The 17191-nt window shown below is 41.1% G+C and overlaps 2 protein-coding genes across 50 annotated transcripts in view; both read left to right on the plus strand.

The window, feature by feature from the left end:
- Positions 1–497: 497 nt before the first annotated feature.
- Positions 498–9529, plus strand: dcaf13 (ddb1 and cul4 associated factor 13). Its single transcript, XM_086154690.1, has 11 exons — positions 498–657; positions 1306–1505; positions 1600–1707; positions 1814–1903; positions 1996–2151; positions 2913–2990; positions 3105–3187; positions 3373–3537; positions 4549–4684; positions 7919–8082; positions 8583–9529. Exons 1-11 carry the CDS (start codon positions 588–590, stop codon positions 8668–8670), a joined length of 1338 nt encoding a protein of 445 aa, XP_086010816.1. The 5' UTR covers positions 498–587; the 3' UTR covers positions 8671–9529.
- A 1295-nt stretch (positions 9530–10824) lies between these two features.
- The window catches only part of rims2a (regulating synaptic membrane exocytosis 2a), a 133555-nt gene continuing 127188 nt past the window's right edge, over positions 10825–17191 (plus strand). For all 49 annotated transcript variants that reach the window (XM_086154711.1, XM_086154714.1, XM_086154741.1 and 46 more), the window contains exons 1-2: positions 10825–11020; positions 11515–11717. In XM_086154711.1, coding sequence (XP_086010837.1) covers positions 11530–11717 — 188 coding nt within the window. In that variant the 5' untranslated portion in view covers positions 10825–11020; positions 11515–11529. The remainder of the gene's footprint in view (positions 11021–11514; positions 11718–17191) is intronic.

Genomic DNA, 17191 nt, shown 5'->3' on the forward strand with positions numbered 1-17191 from the left:
CGATGGCTCAACTGACAATGTGCTACACTAGAAAATGAAGGAATATGTGCACACATATACATATGTGTGTGTGTAGGTACATATGCATATAGAGGCCTCAGGTGGTTTTTATTTTTTTTCTTGTTTATCAAACATATTTCAATCACAGATAATGTAAATAAATGTACAAAGATCATTCCAGATTATGTAAACGGAATGAGTCGTAACATATTGAAGGTTGAATTTAAAATAATTTCCCTCATGAAAAATAATTAGCACATACGTCCACACCAAGTCGATAAAATGTTTGGTTTGGTGGGGTGTTGAACATCATTAGGTTACGTTTCCACCGTACGATTTCTTACGGTGATCAGTCCTCCATTATCAGTATTTGTGTGTCTGGATCCGTCTTATGTGCTTTCCATAGGTAATTTTGGCCAACTTGATGCAGCTGTTTCTTCACATACTCTGACGCAATCGATTGGAGCGAGCAAGACCACAATGCAATGCGGCTCCCGTGAGCCTCTTCTTCTTCAACACATGGGAAGTCGTGTGTAAATTATACAGAGCAGAATTTGAGGAGTGTTATTTTTTTATTCTCCCATCAAATGAAAGTAAAGGTTCTCTCGAGGAACCCGGACGATTATGTCCGGGAGACCAAACTCGATATACAGCGTGGTAAGTCGTTGACTAGGCTTGAATTGCCACTGCTAGCTTTGAAAGTAGATGCTCGCAATTTAGCCATTTAGCTAATCGTGGTCCTTTAAAAATTAATAGAACAGTTTTAAACAATGACTGTTTTGACATTAACTGTCAAACTTAATTTACAGTTAATAAAAGGCGCGTACAGTCTGAAGTAATCCAATCTCAATAGCAAACAAAAACTAGAACTTAAGTATGCCTTTAGCAACTAATATACCTTAACGTCAATGTTATGATCAACGCAACAACCACTTGCCTAACTTAAATATTATTTTACATGCCACTTTGCCTGAGCTTAGTGATGTCTAATTACATTTTCAGTCATGACTGTCTTTCATATTGTAATTTGATCTTTTGCTCTTGCCATGAGCATACCAACAGTAAAGACACTGTCAGTATATATATACATATATATATACATATATATATATATATATATATATATATATATATATATATAGTCGGCCTAAATTAAGGTCAAGATGAGGCGAATCTGAACATGTTATTTAGAGAGCCTATCTCTTTGTGTACCTGTTAAGGATGCCATAACCCAGTTATATGTCTGTGGCCAAGTGAAACTTCCTCTGCATCATTGAGTGACGTTTACTATCTGTCATTATTTAGTCCCAAGAAACTATGACCCAACCCTTCATCCGTTTGAGGTATGCAGAGAGTACACCCGTGCCCTCAATGCTACCAAGCTGGAGCGGGTGTTTGCCAAGCCTTTCCTGGCCTCGCTGGACGGCCATAGAGATGGTGTGAACTGCATGGCCAAGCACACCAAGAGCCTCTCCATGCTGCTGTCTGGGTCCTGTGATGGGGAGGTGATTATCTTTGTATCTAATCACAATTTTCAGACTTCTCAAATGTCGGATATAAAGAACACATCAATGACGGGGTGTTTAATTTTATCCACAGGTCAAAGTGTGGAATCTTACCCAGCGTAAATGTGTGCGCACACTGCAAGCACACGAAGGATTTGTCCGGGGAATGGTTGTCCGTTTCTGCGGAACGTCCTTCTTCACGGTGATTCCTACCTTTCAACTCGATCAGAAAAGGCATCCGATTCATGATACTCTTTGAAAATGATCTTCAACGTATGGTGTTTTATGCATGGCTTTGTGTGTAACAGGTTGGTGATGACAGAACAGTCAAGCAATGGAAGATGGAGACACCAGGTTATGGAGAGGAAGAGGAGCCACTTAACACAATTCTGGGCAAGGTATGATGAGTTGCAGTCCTCTGATTTATTGATTATGTCATTATAACGTGAATTCTGCTTTGTGGGTGTAATGCGCAACTCCTCCCATGCAGACAGTCTACACAGGGATTGACCATCATCAGAAAGACGGTGTGTATGTGACATGTGGACAACAAGTGGATGTTTGGGATGAGCAGAGGAGCACACCAATTCGTTCATTTACTTGGGGTGTTGACAGTTTCAACTCCATCCGCTTCAATCCTGTTGAGGTGAGAATTAATTGGCTAGCCTTACCATTTTATAAGGTTTGTCTAGCTGTATGTATCTTATTAATCAACTGTTATGAGAATGTAATTTTTATTTTTAATTATTTTTAGTCATGGAAAAGAAAACTGTCAGAAGTTTCTGCAAAGTAAATATATTTTAAATCCATAACTCTTTGTATACATGTTGACTTTTACAGTCCTTGGCCAATTAAAACAATTACCACATTATGTTTGATTTTTTTCTTCTTCATTATTGCTCAGACTAACTTCTTAATGCCCTCATCACAACAAACTCTGTAAAGGAAACTATTATCAGTTTAGCTCCTGGACCAATGTACCTGTGACAATGAATTATATGCTAATGGTCTTTCTTTTTGCTGTATCATGGTTAAAAATATTTCAAGGAATTGCAGTGAGTCTCTGTAAAATGCCATAGCTAGGGAATATTAACATGGTCTTCAATAATAATTCTAAGAGAATAGTTCATAAAATATTTTATTATAAACAAATAAAACCCCAAACCCTTATTTTCCTAAAAAACAAGCTTTTGTTGTGAACAACCATTATAATTTTGTTAAATGTTTTAACTTGCAAGGATCACCACAATGCTGTTTAAATGACCCGGTCTCTTTCAGACTATTCCTGTCCGTGTCCCAAATCGTTTTGGTAGCTGAAGTAAAAGTGATCAATGACGGACAGTCTTTGTGAACCTGAAACTGTGGACACTTTCATTTTAACCGTGATAACCCTGTTGTTTTGCACAGACTGAACTTCTTGCGAGCTGTGCCTCTGACCGGAGTATAGTGCTTTATGACATGAGAGAAGCGGCGCCACTAAAAAAGGTAGTGTCAACTTTAAACATCTAATGAATCGTAACTTTTTTCTCTTTTCTACCTTTCCTGGATGACATGAGAAAAAAAAAATCATCTTCTGTGTGTTTTCGCCGCCGTTGCCAGGTAATTATGACAATGAGGAGCAATACAGTGTGCTGGAATCCTATGGAAGCCTATTACTTCACAAGTTCAAATGAAGACTATAAGTAAGTAAAATAAGTTCATTTCTTACAAACTAGTGATCTGTTGATTCTCATAGCAGCTTGCTGTATTCAGTTCTATTAAGTATCTCAAAAACTTAATGCAGCTATTGTTAAAAGGCCTTGAGTAAACCAATCCTGTGGTTTCCGAAGGGTGATGTAACAGAAGGGTTTTTTGTTTGTTTCTCCAGTCTTTATACATATGACATGAGATTCCTGCATAAACCAGTTATGATTCACATGGACCACGTGTCTGCGGTATTGGATGTTGATTTTTCACCCACTGGAAAGGAATTTGTATCTGCCAGTTTTGACAAGACCATCCGCATCTTCCCCAAAGACAGTGAGCAAAGTCGGTCAGTACCCCCCAACCACTACCACCAGCCCCAATGACAAGTCACTTCTTAGGATAGGTCTCAGAAAGAACAACTGGGCAAGTCTTAATATGCAGGACACACACAAGGATTTCTGGATCAGAGTAGATATTTTTCTGAACATTGCACCAGAAATTATTTTTAAGACTTCTCACATTTTTGCACAATGTGCATGTTTTGTCATAGTAGCTTGAGGCAAGTAATAGTTTGAGCTAATGGATGCAACATCATATTTGTTGAAAGGCTGAAAACATTTTAAACTGGCAGACAGCCATTAATATTGTACAACAGCTTGTATAAACAATTTTTATTACTATCATTTTGGTTTGCCACAGCAGAAAAACCTAATTTGTTAGTATTGGCAATTATACATTGGCATATCAGTGCTGCTGAAATGTTGCAATTAGTCATGCTAGTAAAATACAGACTACATTTACTCTGATCAATTTCCCCCCACCCATCTTGATCCTGACATTGAGTATTGATCGATGCAGCAGGTATAAAACTACAGATAACTGTGTATCGTGCTAACACTTTATGGGGGTTATTTCCTCATTTCTGATTTCTGTGATTATTCCTAATGAAGGAACAGATCCATACAGCTAATGAAAGAGTGACTCCATAAATAAAAAACATATTGCCAAGAAATAGACAATACTTCTTTAAGCTACCAATTGACCACTGATTGCCAGAGGACAACGTTTAATGATATAATGGGGCAGAGACAGTGAAGTCTCAATGCCACGGTAGCACCACTTAAAGAGCAAGGTAGTACTAAAAGACAAAATGAATGTTTTTCAAATTGTTTAGTTTAATGAATGGTGTTATCTACCAGTTCATTGAAGGCAGTTTTATTGTCAGTGATCTGAATGTTGATTCCATCTCTCCACTTTTTGAGATAATTTTTTCGGCCTCTTCTGAGATTTACTTTAGAGCTTTTTCACATTTCTTGAACTACCTATGAGCTTGAATAACTTCCTTTCTGAAAATCAGGGAGGTGTACCACACAAGGCGCATGCAGCACGTCATCTGCATAAAATGGTCAGCTGATAACCGCTATATTCTGAGCGGGTCAGATGAAATGAATATCAGACTGTGGAAGGCAAATGCATCGGAGAAACTAGGAGTGGTAAGTGCTGCCTTTCTTTTTCCAACATTACCCCTGGGAAGGCCTGTTGTTTTAGTGATAAAGGCTGGGACAGTCTTGTGCAACAAAATGCGATATCACATCACAGTTGATCATTCCCCCCTATGTTCTTTTATATTGCATGAAACAGCTATGTTTTTCCTTGCAGCTATATCTTTTTTTTAGCAGCTGTGAGACATGCTGCATCTTCCACCATTGCGTTCCCTGACTTTGTTTTGAGTTACCTGCATTCCTCAATACAGCCATGGCGCTTCGCCCACCTCCGCAGAGTAGGAACTGGTGACTGCCAGCATTGAGGGTACCTTTGCTGCCAAATGCCCTGATAGATGCTGACTTAGGGGAGAATCACTCTCAATAAATACAGTAAACAAACTTGCACACAAGCACGAGTGACAGACAGAAGTCTGAAGATGCTCAAAGGGCTGTTTGATCCTTCAAAATACATTTCTAAATAATTTAGCCATGAGGCACAATTTCTCAGAACTAGTCCCCCATTATATCTTGGTCACTCATTTGGGAGAACCAGAAATGTAAGCAGGGGTAATCGTTTCAGTTTCAGAAATGTTTGAAGAACCGTCAGAGCGCATTTAGAATGCAGAGAAGCATTCAACGGTCTTAAACACCTGTTACAGCTGAAGAATGAAGATCAGTGGTTTCTTGCTTGCCATTATCAACATCTGTCTTTCACTCTTTAGCAGAATCTCTTCTGCAAATTCCTTAAATGCAACTTCAGATTTGAAAATAGGCTTGCTATTGGCACTTGTTTCATTGCTGCTGTGTTAGAGGAGATTTATTCACAAGCGTTGCACTTAAAGAGATCAGACAAGGCCTGCTCATATCAGCAGTTTAAATTGACCAATCACTTAAAACAGAACATAATGAAGTATTAACAATCAAGTTGTACGAAGAGGGTCTTTAATTATCAAGAAACACTGAAATGCTGAACGGAGAGTTTGTCTCTCTCTGAAGGCATCACATTGGACTTCTTAATCCAGAGACAGACTGTCAACCTTTTGAGGCAGTTTGAACAAGTACATTCACATTTATTTTAAATTCTCCAGGCACAAAAGACACTTATCATGGTAAAATACAAATAATTTACCTATTCAGGCTGTTTTCACTGCGCTCTATCAATAGGTTTGTGAAAAGTCACTCTGAGATCTGTTTGTAAACTTACTTTTAAAGCATGTTTTCAAGTGATGAATTTAATCTGTAGTGTTAATGATGTTGTCTGAAACAGTAGTGATGTTCATTTATTGCACCATATGATGAAATCGTGGTACTGGTGTTAAAAAAAATATGGATGTCCATTTTAGGATAATTTTGGTAGAGCAAATTGAACATGTACACAATTCTACCATGATAGATTCCACGCATTAGGATTTTTGATCATTTTATTCTGTGGCCCCTGGAAAGAGTAGTAACCTTGGTAGTAGCCATTGTGGATTGCAAGGAAGTGACTACAAGTTCTTTAGCAGGAGATCCTAAGACATAACCCTCCAGTGAAATCAACTCCACAACAGCTTTAACCGTCCTTACGTCTAATACTAGACGTCTTCAGACGTTGTACAGGTGACCCCCTCAGTTGCATACACCCATCAGTGAAGAGACATACAATAGCTTCAAAACAAACTCATCTTCAACAGCTATTTTCTTTAAAATGGAAGTGAAACTCTTGAAGGAATAGTGAGCACCCACAATCTACGATACATTACTCTATAAGTTGAAACACACAAGTGATGTTTTTTATTTATCATTTTATTTGTTTTTTTTCAGACATGCAAACACACCCCGTTTTAATATATTTTGAATCTAACTTACATTTTTTTCCTGTTCATCAGTTTTAGCTTTTTGATATCCAATAATATTCCTAAATATTTCTAAATATATCTTATTATAATATGATAAGTTGTTTCCATTGTGATTGTAAATTGTGCATGGTCTGTGTTCCTTTGATTCCTAAATTGTTCCCTAAATAATTTCTTTCAAACTGCAATCACTCCACACCGACATCATCCATACCATTTTCATAGAGTTTGGGTAATTCAGCGTGTTTATCAGAATTCCCCTGTGTCCCTTTGAGGAATTTGTTTAGTTCATCAGGATCAGCCTCTAATGGTTCTTCTCACCAGCAAATTGAATCAGAGACAAATCATTGCTTTTAATTAGAATAAAAGCCTTGGAGGAGCCAAAACCAGACCAAGATGTTGTTTATGGGAGAAATGGAGAGGGTGAATGTTGAGTTGATGTTTTCACATTTGAAAAGACATTCACTCATATTTAATGAGAAGGTTGTCATGCTATAACTTATTTCCCATTGAAAACATCAATCTAAAGTAGCACCAAATTACTGTCTCTAGTCAGCAAAGCATGAGGGCTAAATACAAGCTATGGTTTTCTTTTCAAACTTCATATTCACACTACTTTTTGTTTTATTTAATGTTGATTTTCAAAAAAAAGGAAGCTGTTCTATGTTTCCTGATCTAATTATTGCAGAAAACTTACCAGTAAAAGCTTGATTAATGGACCCCTCTTCCCCCTTCCCATAATTGCATCTTTAGACCCTATAAATTAAATTACTCAGTGACACTAAAGGAAGAAACATCACTTAGCAGCTGAAGAATCAGATATCCCCTTGTGACATGCATCCAAATGATGCAAGATATTTAAATAATTTCTGGGTTTGTCCCATTTAGGACAATGTAAGCATGTGATAAGTCAGTGCTGAGCTGACGCTGTCAAGTATTGTAACAATTTTGAAGGCGCTGTTGTAAAATCAAGAAAAGAAAAATATCTGAAAATAATTCGAAGAACATTTTATAATAGCTAAGGCCAGTCATTGTGTATTCTTGTTCTCAAAACATACAAAACCCAGCTGTAAACCCAGTATGTGAGTAGGTTTCAGAGTTACTGCTTTAAGGACCCGCCTTATTATTGGACACATGCACATATGGGATGAATAATATTTAACCAAATTTTCATTATCAGAATATTGTTGAGATTTGGTCCACATTCTTGGTCATCTTTCATGAAGTGAAAGAAAACATCAAAATTGTTTAGTTTGCCGTACTTTTATACGTATGATTGTCTGTCAAGTTCCTGATTTTGACCCCCCTAATGTAGTCGACTTCTTGCATCAATTCACTCCAGCCCTGCATCACTTTTCCCTTCATTTCTTCCAATATAATTCAACTTTTCTTCTCACTTTTTTTTTAGATGACACACAGGGAGAAGGAAGCCACCAACTACAGTCAGAAGTTGAAGGAAAAGTTCCAGCACCATCCGCAGATCAAACGCATCGCTCAGCACCGACACCTGCCCAAGTCCATTTTCCACCAGACCAAGGAGCTGAAGATAATGAAACAGGCTCGCCGTAGAAAGTGTGTATTGAGGGTTTCCCTTGTCCTTTTTGGACTACTATCTTATTAAGCTGTACAAAAGCCATAAAATGCAAAGAAGTGATGGTGACCTGGGCTGCTGCCAGAATCTGAATGACCCATGCAGTCGCATTGGCCAAATGGAAAATCCCACAGATGGGACTGTCCCACTATGACATAGTCAGGACAGGCCCTGCATACTCATTCATGGCTAGTACGGTAGATCGATTGTCCCTGTTTGCCCTCCTGGTCCAGTGATTCATAGCTCGGTTTTTAAAATTACTGGCAGCGCTGTCATGCGTCAGATGTGTGTTCAGGCTGTGAATGATTTACTACGTATGGTTCATTCATTATTTTCAGGGTACATTAGTTTAGCCAGTGAGGTAGGTGTTAGATCAACAGTGTCATTCAATATCTTCCTCCGCTTTCTTGTTTGCAGATCATCCTGCATCCTCTCCTGAATATTCCAACCAGACTTACTGTGCTGCTTTCTTGTGTTTCAGGGAGAGGAACATCCGCAAGCACAGCAAGCCAGGATCTGTGCCCATGGTGTCCGAGAAGGAGAAGCACGTTGTGGCTGTAGTCAAATAAAAAGCCCACAAAAACATTTTGGAAGACCCAGGAGGAGCATTGAGGAGAGGAGGTGGAAGCAAACATGAAAAATGTAATTTTGAGACTGAATTTACAAAAATGCTTGAATTTACAAAGGAACAGTAAATGTGTCAGCACATTCAAATACCATAATTTAGAAAGCATTAGGTTTTGGAAAATGGCCTTTCATTATTTTCCCTCTGAATCGTTAATACAATAAAGTCGAGTGTGTTAACTTCAAGCTGTGGCTAGACTCTTGCTAGATGTGTTGTGCTTTGGTGAGCTTGAGCTAACAATCTCCTAACTGTAACTTTTGTCCGAGAAAGGAAATGATAGATCTGGTTAGTCTTGTATTTTGCTCAGCAAACCATGGAAAGCTTTCCATTTGTATGGTTCAGTTGGGTGAAACCTGTCTCACGAGGCTGGATTAGTGGCTTGGCTCGGTCACTCTTTGTTCTCCCTGGGATTTTCACTGTCACGAAAGGTTTTCTTTTCAGCAAAAAATATCACCCTGGCAACATACTACAACCATAACCTCCTTCTGGGCAGGTTACAATTTGGCAGGAGTTAAAGTACAAAATTACCCGGTCCTGACCAATCAGCTCTCAGGTAGCTGATTGACTGAGTGGTTGTTAGCTGGTTGTGTGGTCAACTGACTTGAGATGATTTTTTTTTTCTTCATGTGATTAAATGATTATTTTATATTCCACGAGTGAATTTTTAGAATTGGGCAGTCGATGTATTTTGCTGGTAAATATTATATGTATCTCTAACCAAAATACCCCATAATTTCCCTTTCAATTTTCCCCTGTTCCCCCCCCCCCCCCCCTTTTTAATACACTTCTATATGAAAAAGCAATGACACCCGTGTTTGTTGTTGAAATTATTTCATGAAGTTGGATAATCGGGTTCTTGTTTAATCCAGGTTTCCTCTCCCTAATCATTTACTCACAGCACTAATAAGGGACAAGTTCTATCCTCTTAATGTTGTCTTTCAAATCCTATCAACACCACAGTCTCAAGTGTGGTGATGACAAGGGCTTTGGCACAAACCTGCTCAAAGACTAGGAGTCATGTGGACTACTGCTCCTGAGCAGGTGTGCTTGGTAATCTACAAGGCCTCTGGCCTGAACAAATATTTAATGCAATTAAACACCCAGAGACTGTTTGGTTTTGTAAACATGTAATGCACAAATAGAGCAATGGAAAAATTGCCATACAGTATATTTTTTTTCAAATTCTGTTTCAAAACCATCACAATTACAAATTGTACTATGTCTTTCCACCTTCAACAACAAAAAAAACCCAAAACGTTTTTCATCTTGTTATGGCTGAATATTTGACCTTTACCGCAGAGAATAGCAGATGTGCAGTTTGGAACTGAAATTTGATGAAACTGCCAATTTTCTCGTGTCTTTATTGAAAAATCCCTATATATGTGTGTGGATATTTTTTTCTTATTTCTTTTTTTTTTTTTTTTTTTTTTTTTTTTTTTTACAAAGCACGCCTTCAAGGAAGGAGTACGGGCGGGGGATGGGAGAGTGGATTGAGGGGTAATATGTTGTAAAACCGGTCCCGATCCAGAACTCAACAGAAACCATTGTGAAGGTCACAGACACCGACAGCACTCTCGAATGATGAATTGTAAATAAAATTGCACATTCATTAATTTCGGAATGGTTAAATGGCGGAAAGGGAGAAGTTAACCGCTTTTGAATTGGATTGAGGAAAAAATGCAAGGAGTTGACTTGCGTAAAAGCAGTATCTTCCACCCTCTACTTCTGACTGTGCGCTCTCTCTCCGCGTCCCCTCTGCTGCCCAGAGGCGGCGGGCACACCTGCAGTCAGTCACACTCGCATCATTTTCCGTATTTATCTCCCCACGTCACGCCTTCCCCTCCTCTCACGGTGTTTCATGATCTGGGTTATGAAATATGCATGATTGTGGTCGCTCCGGCGGCGCACAGCGCCTCCAGTCCGGGTTTTAGCGGCCGCTGTCCGCCTGCTGTCAATGAATATCCAGGCGTCCTCTCCGCTTTATCCTGCATGTTCCCATCGCTCCGCCTTCCCTTCTCCTTTCTCTCTCTCTCCCTCTCTCTGTACCCCCTTCTCCTCCCACTACCCTCTTATTGCATCCATTTTTGAGCATTTAAGAAATCTCCAAGAATTACCAAGCTGGAGGAAAGCGAGCATCGCGGAGTGACAGAGGAGGGTTAAGGACTCCGTGGGGGGAAAAAAAAAACTCGACAAGGACGGACCCCGACGCCTTTATTTGAAACATGCGAGTGAAACCCTTCTGAGAGATGGCAACGATGGGTTAGACAGGATTTACCATGACTGCAAACTAAAAGGCAAGATTTCAAAATCATAATAACACCGTATCTCCACCCTTTCTCCATGGATGGATGGATGGATGGATGGGGGCTTGTGACTGGAATACACTCATGAAGGTTGCAGCTCGAAGCCTTTTGCTCATCTTAAGGGCATCCCGTTTGCTCATCCCGAGTGTTTTCTGCCGTTTCAAATATACACGCGTAAATTTCCACCCACGGCGGCACAGTTACTGTACACGCCGCGCTCGGAAACCACCGTTTGCAGCCGGGCGCACCGGATACCGTGACCCCACCGTGGGACCGAGGGCGAAGCCCGCGTTACTATCCAGTCGCCTTATTTCTCTCGCACTCTCCGTGCGCGACACCGATGGCCTCCGCGGCCACGGTGCCTCCGGTACCATCCCAGAATAACCCACTGGCATGTAAGCGAGGGTGTCCAAAACGTTGACGGTGCTTTTTCTCGCCCTCCCCCCCTTTTTTTTTCCTTTTTTTTTTCTTTCATCTTTTTGTAGCCGCTGTGAGTAAAGATGTCTGCTCCACAAGGGCCCCGGGGCGGCCCCGGCCCTGCTGCTGCCGCCGCTGCTGCTGCCTCGGCGGGCGGCGCCATGCCGGAGATGCCGGACCTAAGCCACCTCACCGAGGAGGAGAGGAAGATCATCCTCGGTGTCATGGACCGACAGAAGAAGGAGGAAGCGAAGGAACAGTCAATGTTAAAGTAAGGAACCCGGGTTCTATGTGCGTGTGAGTGTGTGTGTGTGTGTGTGTGTGTGTGCTGATGGGGCTCACCGATGCTAGCGAACAAACCCCCGTGTGTGTGTGTGTGTGTGTGTGTGTTTGTGTTTGAGGGTTGCTGTTACACTGAATTCCTGTAAGTGTGCGTGTGTGTGTGAGAAAGAGAGAGAGAGAGAGAGACTGGAGGGTCATGTTGCCTCTTGACATCCAAGCCAGAGCTTAAATGCTACTACGGGAGAGGGTTATTATCTATTTTATTTAAATAATATTTAAATCGTATTCTATCCCCTGTTTTTTTTTTTCCTGACGCGGCGTTGAACCCAAAGGGGTGGCTTGTCAGGCTCACACCGGGAGAGGGCTGGGTTGGCCGCACACGGCCGCCATTTTCACGTAAAAAGCACGCCAAATTGCTTAACCTTTCCCCACGAACGTCACTGAGATTATACAATATGACACTGGAAAGATCATTTAAGGTGTCTTTTGTTACGATGGCACAGACACGCGCACACAAACACACGCACACACACGTACAAATGTAGCTCAGAGCGTTTCAGCACCACGGCGCTGTCCACTGTAGGGCTTTTTTTTTTTTAAGGTGGACCGGAATGATTCCGCCATTGATTCCTTTAACCTTTACTGTGTGAGCCATAACTCTGCTTTATGGCGGGATATTACATTCTGTCGACTCGCCCAGGTTATAAAAACACACGCCGGTTGATGTATCGTTTATCGCGGGGCGGGAAGAAGAAAAAAAACGACGAGAGGGCGGTGGCTTTAAATGTTTCCATCCTGTTGATTTTCTAGTAGTCCTCCTCCCTCTGGTGAAGGCACATGTCTGCTCCCATGCTGCTCGGGTCTCTCATGGATGGAAAAGCACTCCCCCTGTCTTTCTCTTGGCTTTTATTTTCAAACACATTATCAATCTATAAGCTGTTTCCACACGATGGATTTAACCACACATGGGAAATCCAAGTATATGCTTGGCTCTACTCATCATGGAGTAGGGGGCTATCGCCGCAAGCCTGTGTGATACATTAAAACTGTTGACGTCCCAGCATCGGATGAATATTTGGACTGAGGTGTCATTCCGAATGGGGAGAAAGTCACTCAGTCCCTACCTATAGTGCTGCTGCATGATCAACATGACTCATGTACTCCAAGACACGGCTACCTCAGCTGCTGCGGTGCATGCAGCGTGAATCATCTAGGCCTTTTCCGCCCCCCTTCCTTTTTTCCTTTTTGTTCTGCCCCCCGTCCTCCCCGATAGCTCAGTGTTCCTTATATTTCTTTCTCTGAGATAAAGGGGATTGTCAGTTTTAGTCACTCTGAGCTTGACAGTGATGTCAAAGCCTTGTCATTGCTGAGGAAGTTGTTCTTTTCAAAGGGGGCTTTACTGACTGACTGACTGCTTGACCATAATGTTAGGCAACAGCCACGAAGGCTGAAGGTACACATGAAATTAGGAGGTCAAAGGGTCATTCCTGTCAATTTCCTACATTGTAATTTGCATTATGTGTCTTGAGCCGCTTCACTCCTGGGGTTTACCTCATCACTGCTAAGGAATAGCGTTTAATAAACAGATGCAGGGTTAATACAACAATGAGCTGCCAATACCTCGATACCTGCTTATGTTAGTTAGTGATTGTAATCAGTCAGAGATAGTGCAGAGTGTCACTTGACCTCATAATGGCCTAAGGGTAAACTTTTCATTCAGCATTTCACCCAGCACGACGATAGTTTCACTGCACATTGTCTATATGGACAAAGTGACTCATCATGAGTCATCAAAACTGTAAATCACACTTTCTGCACCTGTGAATTACACGCACATCCCGCATCTTAAAGCAGCATTAATATGCTCAGCCCTGGCAAAGATACAACTGCGGCAGATTAACTTGTCTTTGAATGATTTGTTGCAATTCCAGCAGAAACAAGCAGCCACGCAGCAATACATCCAAGCCTATAGCACATGCGCCCGCCCTGTTGCAGTCAGTCACGGCCCACACCCACTGTGGCATTTTTGGAAAGTGGCAGCTTGAACATCGAAGTGTGTAATCTAACAGAGGGAATCCTGAGAGGATGGAGGAGGAAGAGAGAAAGAGAGAGAGAAGCCTCCAGCTGCAGGGCTTGCCAACTTGCTGTCATCTCACTGGAGGTGCTACAGAGAGCATGGATGGAAATCCAGCACTGCTGACTTGCATGTAATTAGTTGCTTTCCTCCGCTCATGCTTAGCATGCCAGTGTCTGCATGCAGAAGAAGGGCTGCACTAATGAGATGCAGCGCAGAAAAATGTTCACATTTCACATAGAACGCCGACCATAAAACATTTGTCACATCAGGAGACGTTCATATATTCATACCGGTCTTTGGAGTCACAAAAATAAGTTATTGTTGTGATTTACCACAAAGGTGTTTTATCTGTGCAAGGTAGCTTTTGATTTCCATGCGTCTATTAGTCCCTGAGCAGCACAGCAATGACGATAATGGCCCCCACCATCCCCCCCATTGAACCGGACACTGTGCATCATTTAAGGAGGAGCCGCGATGGGGTGACCCACAGAGCACCCGAGGCTCCGCTTCTCGCAACTTGCTGCTGCACCGGGCCTCCAGGGCTGCTCGATCACTAAGACAGCTGGTTTTGGGGGGGGGGGAGAGTCAGGGTATTTTGTTACTGGTTTTCAAGACATGAGCTTTACGTAAATCTGTACATACAGTTAAGGCAAACATGTTCCAGCTCGCCACAGCACGGTGGCCTATAACTGTAAGGCACCAACAACCAAAACATGAAGGATTCAAGCGACGGCAATCAGATATGTCCTTCTGTGTGGGGTCCTCCTGACAGAGCTCAGTTCATGGATTGGGGGGACTGTGTCATTTGCTTAGGGACCTCCTTTGACAGTTCTAATTATACTGGCTGCCTTGTAGGAGGGACTCCCACTGAGATGCAGCTATTCCAGGGCTCAGTGGTGTCTGCTGCCCCGCTATCTGACCAAGAATTTGGAGTTTCTTATTTTACCCCAAAATAATAGTTTCCCAAGTGTTTTATATAGTTGAAAAGTCAGTTTTGATATATTTCTCAATATATTTCTCAATGGATTGTATTAGATATGAAAAATCAAATCAAAGAACCTCCAGTTCAGTTTTAAATCTATATTAATAGTGTTTATTATATTTGTAAGAAACTTGGAATTGTATAATGGTCATGGTCATTTTTTTTCAAACAGTATTTATAGTGCGGCAGTCTCAAAATAGAGCCATTTTATTTTGGCCTCAAGCCACATTGGCATACAGTCTCATGAGCCTGACCAACATTCAGTATGAAAAAATAAAACCTAGTTGGCAAAAACTTTGAATAATCTGATGTACAATTCAAATTCTAAGAGTAAATGCAAACTCAAATGTCAACAAGGATAAAAAAGAAAATGTTTCTCCAAATGCCTTCCCCAGCTTATACCATAATCAAGATGAGAAAAGTCTGTGACAATGATAATTCTTTTGTATATAAAATAAAAGAGGAAAAAAGGGAAAAGGAATGTGGTTTCATCATGTAGTCTTATAATTTCACTTTGTTGCATTTCTTGGCTTTGTCAAGAACACAAGTACCTGACATACAAAATCAAGGTTTAACTTTTACCGTGTATACAAATATTGAATTATCCTTATAATTTGATGCCTGCTTGTAGCATTGTGATGTTCGCACAACCTACATGCTTGAATGCCATCAAATCACAGATGTAATGGTGGGAAACTCCAGCCATTATTCAAAAAAACAACAGAAAAACCCATATGATATTAACATTTTCATTCATAGGATATTTGTAAAAAAATGCTGTGTATACCTGCTCAGTATGCCTTTTTTGCATCCCAGCCACTTTAACTACACACTACTGTAAGTCGAGTAACTACGATATTCATTAATCCAGATGATGCTTTTTTTAAATTATTCACCGTGCTAAGGAGGAATAGTTTGTTGCTCACAATATCAACTCAGTCTGTTTCGGTGCAGCTGTGTAGTTTGCATGTATCATGTTCCCAGTTCGCATGTAAACTAGAGTTGTGCAGGAGGGTCGTAGTATGTGCTCGCCGTGAAGAGCTTTGACCTGGAATTAGCTTTGATTGATTGCATCCTATGTCCTTTTCCTCTTACCCCAACCACCCCACTACCTCCCCTTAACCACACATGCACACTCACTCACCCCCACCATCCATGTCATTTATCTGATAGTGCTAGAGAGCTCAGAGAACCAGCTGGGGTCAGAGCTACAGAGAAGCCCTGTGTCCCCTGAGGCTACAGGATCTCAGAGGAGCAGTGGTAGAGTGGTGCTTTTTTTCACAAGCACACACATATGTTACACAAGCTCAAGTGTCTGATTTTCCCATCGCTGTTTTGCAGATGTGAACAGACCCAGGACACCTGGATTCTCGGTTGTGAGAGACAGAGCTAAATCACAGCCTGTAGTCAAAAAGACAAGTGAACGATGGTCCTTACCTGCTCTGACTGTACACATAACCAGGAAGTGACCCAAAACAAGCTCTCAGTCCCAAACCATTGAATATAAAACCAGCACATTCACGGAAGCATGAAAATGTGTCAAAGCAGCCTGTGGGAAAAAAAAAACAGTAAGCACACAACAAGCTAAACCCCTTTTTATATATGCCAGAAACTGTTTTGTAGTAGGCTATATTTAGTGTTGAAATACAGTGTACTATTCTTACAGTCTCAATTATCATACCTGCTAGGTAAGTACTAATTAAGTCAATTCACTTCCCATTGTGATAGAAACAAGGCTTATAGTTTGATGCCTTAGCAAATATGTATTTAAACGAGAAAGGCTTAGATTTTATAGGCTCCAGCATCCCTTGTGACCCTGAGTGCAGGATGAGCGGCAGACGATGGATGGATGGATGGAAGGTTTAGATTTTCCATTCAAATGCTGAACGGCAAATCTACTTTGTCCCCTTGTATTCTATATTGTAATTATTTCTTTAATGTGGTGCTAACCTTTGTCATTATTTAAGAAACATGGTTCCATCCCATTACACAGAGGGCAAACTTTGCTTTAGCAGTGATAAAATAAAATAATGTCACCTCTTCACAATGTCACTTCACATTATATTGGAGCAACTGCGTGACAGATTTTGTTTTTTTAAGTCTTATTTTTGCCAATTTAGCTCATTTGACTTTAAAAACCAACAAAAAAAACTATTGATAAATAAAACATTGGACAGGGAGACCAATGGTTGGTGAAACAAGGCAAGGCCACTGGATAATATTCTCTACACACACACACACACACACACACACACACACACACACACACACACTCATGCATTCACAGCCCCCCCACCTCTCCTTCTATGCCATTCTCTTCTTGCCTTAGCTCACTCACCCATGCTCACTTGCCTTCACATGTAAAGAGCAGATTCTGTCATGAGCGACTCCCATCCCCCACTAC

This window comes from Fistularia commersonii, chromosome 11 (genome assembly GCF_037954325.1).
Source record: "Fistularia commersonii isolate RoL2024-O1a breed Wild chromosome 11, RoL_Fcom_v1.0, whole genome shotgun sequence".
Classification (NCBI taxonomy): domain Eukaryota; kingdom Metazoa; phylum Chordata; class Actinopteri; order Syngnathiformes; family Fistulariidae; genus Fistularia; species Fistularia commersonii.